General features: G+C 45.1%; 1 protein-coding gene across 4 annotated transcripts in view; it reads left to right on the plus strand.

Annotated features, from left to right (window-relative positions):
• LOC310824829 (protein NLRC5-like) overlaps nt 1-7,500 on the plus strand; it is a 30,709-nt gene that overhangs the window by 18,420 nt on the left and 4,789 nt on the right. Inside the window, exons 20-26 of one of the 4 annotated variants that reach the window (XM_083698081.1) lie at nt 264-353; nt 602-649; nt 3,797-3,898; nt 4,384-4,467; nt 4,702-4,785; nt 4,919-5,008; nt 5,979-6,128. In XM_083698081.1, coding sequence (XP_083554207.1) covers nt 264-353; nt 602-649; nt 3,797-3,898; nt 4,384-4,467; nt 4,702-4,785; nt 4,919-5,008; nt 5,979-6,128 — 648 coding nt within the window. The remainder of the gene's footprint in view (nt 1-263; nt 354-601; nt 650-3,796; nt 3,899-4,383; nt 4,468-4,701; nt 4,786-4,918; nt 5,009-5,978; nt 6,129-7,500) is intronic. The other 3 variants (XM_083698082.1, XM_083698083.1, XM_083698084.1) reach the window with 3 other exon arrangements.

Raw genomic sequence — 7,500 nt, forward strand, 5'->3', positions numbered from 1 at the left:
TCATCATCTCTCTCTTCATCATCTCTCTTTTCATCATCTCTCTCTTCATCATCTCTCTTTTCATCATCTCTCTTTTCATCTCTCTCTTTTCATCTCATTTCATCATCACTCTTTTCATCATCTCTCTTTTCATCTCTCTCTTTTCATCATCTCTCTTTTCATCTCTCTCTTCATCATCTCTCTCTTCATCATCTCTCTTTTCATCTCTCTGTTGCTTTTCTCCCTAAAAGTGATTCTGAACAGGAAGTGATGTGGTGTTTCAGAGCGAGTCATAATGGAGTTGGGATGGAGGGGGTGTTCCTGCTGGCCGAGGCCCTCTGCACACACACACACATGACCCAGGTTCACATCAGGTACACACACACACACACACACACACACACACACACACACACACACACACACACACACATGACCCAGGTTCTTATCAGGTAGTCATAATCTCTCCCTCTCTCTCACACACACACACACACACACACACACACACACACACACACACACACACACACACACACACACACTGAAATCTTAATGTGCATCAATAGCGTGTTTGTGATCATTATGTTGGAGGTCATTAACTATGAACATGTTTAACCACCAGTCATGGAGGCCAGAAGAAGCTGCTGCTGAGGTTCCACCCCAGTAGAAGGTAACATCACCATACCATCAATATACCAGCAATATACCATCACTATACCCTCAATATACCATCAATATACCAGCAATATACCATCACTATACCCTCAATATACCATCAATATACCATCAATATATCATCAATATACCAGCAATATACCATCACAATACCAGCAATATACCATCACCATACCATCAATATACCAGCAATATACCATCAATATATCATCAATATACCAGCAATATACCATCACAATACCAGCAATATACCATCACCATACCATCAATATACCAGCAATATACCACCACAATACCATCAATATACCATCAATATACCATCAATATACCATCAATATACCATCACTATACCAGCAATATACCATCACAATACCATCAATATACCATCACAATACCATTAATATACCATCACAATACCATCAATATACCATCACAATACCATCAATATACCATCACTATACCAACACTATACTGTATACCAGGGGTGGGCAATTATTTTTCCCAGGGGGCCACATGAGAAACAGAAAATATTATGGAGGGCCGGGCCAATAGCCTGAACTCAATTCTACATAACATTAATTTTATTTCTTTGTAAAAAGCAGTAAATTGCATTGTTTTGACAAGCTGTGACTGGTAAGAGTAAATGTTATGATTATTAAGCAATGAAAAAGTGAGGTTGCCTTACAAGAAATGTCATTTATTCAATCACATTTTCAAAAACAATGGTACACAAAATAAGAATGTTTTTAACAATTGTGACTTGCGCATTTCTCCACTCAGTCACATTAACCCCAAAACACATTTTAGTTTAATATACAGTATTGTTGGAAAGAGGAGATCCTTAGCTTTCTAAAGACATCAATATTGTCTTTGTACTCCAAATATTAAGCAGTCTAACCATCTAATTTACTGTTTCAGTTTTTTTTTCTTGTTCAGTGAGAGAAATCTAGTCTCTGTTGGGCTTTAACAAGTGTATCAAAGTCAGGCTGAATGTCTGAGGTGGCTATGCGAAGCACAGCTGACAGATGATCATCAGTGAGAGAGGATCTATACCTGGATTTGTTAAACTTCATCAATGAAAATGTTTGTTCACATATGTAGGTAGATCCAAAGAGAACCAACATCTTCTGAGCATGTCTCCTCATGTTTGGAAAGTTCTCCTTTTTGAGAGAGGAGTAAAAGTCCAGCACTGATTCTGACTTAAAGTGCTCTGCCAGCACCACATCAGACTGCAGGTCAATGAGCTCCAGCTGAACGTCACTGGGTGCATTATCCACAATGCAGGTGAAGGGAGAGAAGATCATGCTCATTTCATCCTCAACTGTTTTGAAATCTTCAAATCGCCTTGAAAACTCACCATGCAGTGCTCCTAACATGGATGAGTACCTGTGGAGGTGATCAGCTGATGGTTTGACTTCTTTCAGGGTTTGCATGTGAGTGAGAGTGTTGCTCTCCAGTTGGCTTGAAAGAAACTGCAACTTTCTCATGAAAGCCTTCACCAGGCTGTGCATTTCATGAACAAAAAGGCCCTTGCCTTGCAGTTTGGTGTTCAGTTCATTCATCAGTGCAGTCACATCCACAGCAAATGCAAAATCTGCCATCCAGTCCCCATCTGAGAGCTCTGGGATGTCTTTGCCTTTCTTCTCACAAAACTCCTGAATCTCTGCTTTCAGGTCCCAAACTCTTTTCAGCACTTTGGCCAGGCTGAGCCATCTGACAGTTGTGTGGTAACCAATGTCACCATGTTCAGACTCATGCTCCTCCAAAAGCTCAACAAACTGTCTGTGATTTAATGCTCTTGCCCTGATAAAGCATACTATTTTAGTTACAACATCAGTAACATGGTTCACTTTTAACACTGACTTGCACAACACATTCTGATGTAGAATACAATGTAAAAATACCAATTTCTGCTCTGGGTCGATTTCAGTCACTTTATCTTGCATTCGTTTCAAAAGTCCAACATTTTTCCCCGTCAGATTTGGACAACCATCGGTTGTGACACCTGCCAGTCTGTCCCATCTCAGTCCCAGCTCGTCCAGGCATGCATTTACCTCCGTAAACAGATCGCTCCCCGTCGTCGTCCCTTTCATTGACCGCACTGCTGCCAGCTCCTCCGTAATCTTGAAGTCTTTCGTTATCCCACGTAAAAATACAAGTAACTGGGCTGTGTCACGGACATCACAGCTCTCGTCCAAAGCTAAGGAGAAAAAGTCCAAATTTGCAATCTCACTTTGCAGCTGAAGCTCCAAATTCCCTGCGACGTCCTCGATCCTTCTCGTCACGGTTCGACTGGACAGCGGGACTTTCTCAAATGCTTCTTTTTTCTCGGGGCATATTAGCGCCGCAGAGTCCACCAAGCACTCTTTAATGAACTCCCCCTCCGAGAATGACTTGCTGTTTTTAGCGATTTTGTGGGATATCACAAAGCTGGTCTTGGTTGCTGCCTCACTGGATGTGTGAAGCTTGGTGAAGAAGCCTTGTTGCCTCTGTAGCTTAGCTAGCAAAGCTTCTGTTGTCCGTGACCGTTCAGCACCGGTCAACTCTTTGTATTTTACCGCGTGTTTCGTCTCGTAATGTCGATTCAAATTGTAATCCTTGAAAACGGCAATCTGCTCTCCGCAAACTAAACACACAGCTTTACCTCTGACTATAGTAAATAAATACTTATCAGTCCATGTTTTGTTGAAAACTCTGCATTCGGCATCGACCTTTCTTTTTTTGGCGTGACCAGACATTTTGAGGGCTATCTTGTGACAAGGTAATGTCAGATACCGTCAATCAGACTCGTCTCATCACACAGTTTTACGACAAGTCGTATCGAGTCATTAGGTACGCTTAAAAAACGTATACATAAATAAAAAACAATACGTTTATTTTCCAATTTCCATTTATCCCTACGGGGGCCGGTCAACGTCAGCCAAAGGGCCGTATGTGGCCCGCGGGCCGTGCTATGCCCAGGTCTGCTGTATACCATAATCAGGAGAGGCTGGTGGAGGTAGAAATTGGAGGACGGGTAATGCATGGAATGGAATGAGGAATGATATAAAACACAATGAGTCCGATTTCTACCTCCAGCAGCCTCCCCTGCCATCAGTATACCATTCATATACAGCCTGTACTGTGTCTGATGGTGTGTTAGGAGTCCTAATGAAACCAGCTCCCGGGATACCTGTCATTACAGAGAACAGCCAGCAGGAGGCCTCAGGAGCACACTGCACCAGGAGCACAAGAAGACATTCAGGTACTGTAGGACACGTGTTAAACTGTAAGACACGTGTTAAACATTAGGACACATGTTAAACAGTAGGACACGTGTTAAACAGTAGGACACGTGTTAAACAGTAGGACACATGTTAAACAGTAGGACACGTGTTAAACAGTAGGACACGTGTTAAACAGTAGGACACATGTTAAACAGTAGGACACGTGTTAAACAGTAGGACACATGTTAAACAGTAACTCCCACCCACCAATCCAACCCCAAACCTCCCCAGTCCCTCCTCCACCAAACCAACCCTAAACCCCCCAGTCCTTTTCTCCACCAAACCAACCCCAAACCTCCCAGTCCCTTTCCCCACCCAAACCAACCCTAAACCAACCCCAAACCTCCCAGTCTTTTTTTCCATCAAACCAACCCCAAACCAACCCTAAACCACACCCCTCCCCAGTTCCTTTCCCCACCAAACCAACCCCTAACCTCTGTAACCCTACTGTATCTGTCTGTAGTCTGACTCACACAGATGTTCAGCCTGCTGACATGACCAGGCTGTGTGGGAGGCTGGCAGAGTGCCCCGGCCCGCTGGACCTAGAGTGAGTTCTACTGTTTACCAGTACCAACATGGTACTGTTGGCTGTCTGCCACTGCTCCCAGTTCTAACACTTTAACATGTTGATGTTGATGTTGATGTTGTTATTGATGTTGATGTTGTTGTTATTGATGTTGTTGTTGTTGTTGTTGTGGTTGTGGTTGATGTTGTTGTTGTTATTGATGTTGTTGTGGTTGTGGTTGTGGTTGTGGTTGTTGTGGTTGTTGTTGTCTACCAGTTTCTCCTATGGAACCCTGAAGGACAATTCAATCAACAAGCTGTTGAAGATCCTGCCCAAGATGGCCTCTCTGCAGCTGCTCAAGTGAGAACACTACACACTTAACTACACACTACACACTTAACTACACACTTAACTACACACTACACACTTAACTACACACTTAACTAACCATCTCTCTCTCCTGCCCCCCCCCCCCCCACACACACACACACAGTGTCAGCCACACCCACATGTCTACGGACGGAGCGTTGCTATTGGTCAGATGTCTGATTGACTGCCAGCGCGTCAGAGCAGTGGAACTCAGGTACGCCCGTCATTGTTGGGCGACTCTGGTAGCATGATGAAGACATCAGTCCAATCAAAGCCATGCAGTTACCACATAGTTACCATAGTTACCACATAGTTACCACATACCACATCAATACCAGCTGAAACAGGGCTCTAAAATATAAGGTTACCACAGCAACATTTTGATAGGTTAGTACCATGTTGTTGAAGCTCCCGGGGTTCAGCCACAGACGTGAGACAGCTGCCGTTCTGTATGAACCAGGGGAGGCTGGTGGAGGTAGAAAATGGAGGACGGGCTGGAATGAGGAATAGGTAACATGCATGTGTACATCCACCAGCGTCTCCTGGTACAACAACAACACATTATGATTGACGGTTTCCAGGTGACCATGAGGATTACATCATGTAGAGAGTCTTTAGTTAAAGTCCCAAATTACAAAATCACATATTTTGTTCCTTTACCCTGAAATCCTTCCTTTTTGACTGCCATTGTGACTGCCAGCGTCACCTGGTCCGAGCATAGATGTTGTTCTTATGATGGCTGATGTGTAGATGAATCACTTACTTCAGACAAATGTACTTGTTGTAAATGTGTAAATGGAAATGTGCTTTGGATAAAAGCGTCAACTAAATCTAAACAAATGTAAAATGAAATGAGCTAACCTTAGTTAGCATGTGTGAAATGTCATCCCCAAATCATTTCAAATTCTCAGAAGAGACTCAATTATGTCATTTAAATGACTTTGAGATGATTTGAGCATGACAATTCCAACATGCTAACTTAGCATAGGGTTTTTGGTTAAACATGCGAACAATTAGCTGCTAACTTAGGGTCCATTGACTTGCATTGGGTTTTGGTTGGTTAAACATGCTAACAATTAGCTGTTAGTGACAGTGCCCAGAGAGTAGGGCCCAGGTATACAGTATGTATGCAGGTTCCAACATGGCTGACTCGGCTCCTCCCTGTGCTCCCTGGTGCTGCCCAGGCCCCAGGGTCAAGCCTTCATCCAGTTTGTCAGCCTGTGGTCAGAGCCTCGGCTGGCCTCCTGCAGGCTGACCCAGTACACACTGACCTGTGGCAACGTGGAGAAGCTCTCTGACATCCTGGAGCAGTGTCCTCTCCTGTCTGACCTAGAGTAGGTGTTCTACACACACACACACACGAGCACACTCACGCAGGCACTCACACATACACGCACACATGCACGTACGCATGTACGCACGCATGTACGCACATACACACACACACACACACGTTACAGCAGCACCTACCCACACGCACTCAATCCTCTGCCTCTGACACAAGGAATCTGTTCTCCACATTTTCCTCACTTCTCAACCCACCTCCTCCCCCTCCCCCCTCCTCCCTGTCTGCGGATGACTTTGTCACCTACTTTGAGAAGGAGGTTGATGACATTAGCAGCTCTTTCCCTCTACCTCTCACCAACACTGCTACATCTCCTCCCAAACCCACTGCGCTACACTCGGTCTCTGGTTTATCAGCTTTTTCCCCCTCTATCCTGATGATATTCTAAAACTGGTCACATCCAAGCGGGCAACCACCTGCCCCCTTGATCCTATCCCCTCCCCCTTTCTCCAATCCATCTCCAAAGGGTCTCCATCTCTAACCTCCTTCCGTTCCTTACAACCATAATCAATTCCTCTCTATCCACAGGATCTGTCCCAGCTGCCTTTAAGACAGCCAGAGTCAAGCCTCTTCTCAAGAAACTCTTGACTCGTCTGCTGTCTATAACTACAGACCGGTATCCCTTCTCTCCTTCTTATCTAAAACCCTTGAATGTGCTGTCTCTAACCGACCTAGACCTAACTGTCTAACTACCTCCTTCAAAACAACTTCCTTGACCCTCACCAATCCGGCTTTAAGGCTGGGCACTCTACTGAGACTGCTCTCCTTGCTGTCACCCTCCACTCTGCTCGAGCTTCCTCCCTCTCCTCTGTTCTCATTCTTCTGGACCTGTCTGCTGCATTCAACACAGCAAACCACCCGATCCTTCTCTCCACCCTCTCAGAACTGGGCATCTCTGGCTCTGCACTCTCCTGGAGTGCATCCTACCTGGCCGATCGCTCTTACCAGTGAGGTCCCCCAGGGCTCTGTCCTAGGGCCCTTACTGTTCTCCCTCTATACCAAATCTCTTGGCTCAGTAATTTCCTCACATGGTTTCTCCTACCACAGCTACGCAGATGACACTCAACTCTTTCTCTCTTTCCCCTCTTCTGACTCACAGGTGGCAACACGTGTCTCTGCGTGTCATGCAGACATTTCCGCTTGGATGTCAGCCCACCACCTCAAGCCTATCCTGAACAAGACTGAGCTGCTCTTCCTCCCCGGGAAACCCTGCCCTCTCCAAGACTTTTTCCATCATAGTAGAGAACTCTCCTGTGACCTCCTCCCAGACAGCCAAGAACCTTGGGGTGATCCTTGACATCCACTTATCCTGTGTGGCGAACATCACAGCAACAGCACGCTCCTGTAGATTCTTCCTCTAC

Source organism: Argentina silus, assembly GCF_951799395.1.
Source record: "Argentina silus genome assembly, contig: scaffold_156, whole genome shotgun sequence".
Classification (NCBI taxonomy): Eukaryota; Metazoa; Chordata; class Actinopteri; order Argentiniformes; family Argentinidae; genus Argentina; species Argentina silus.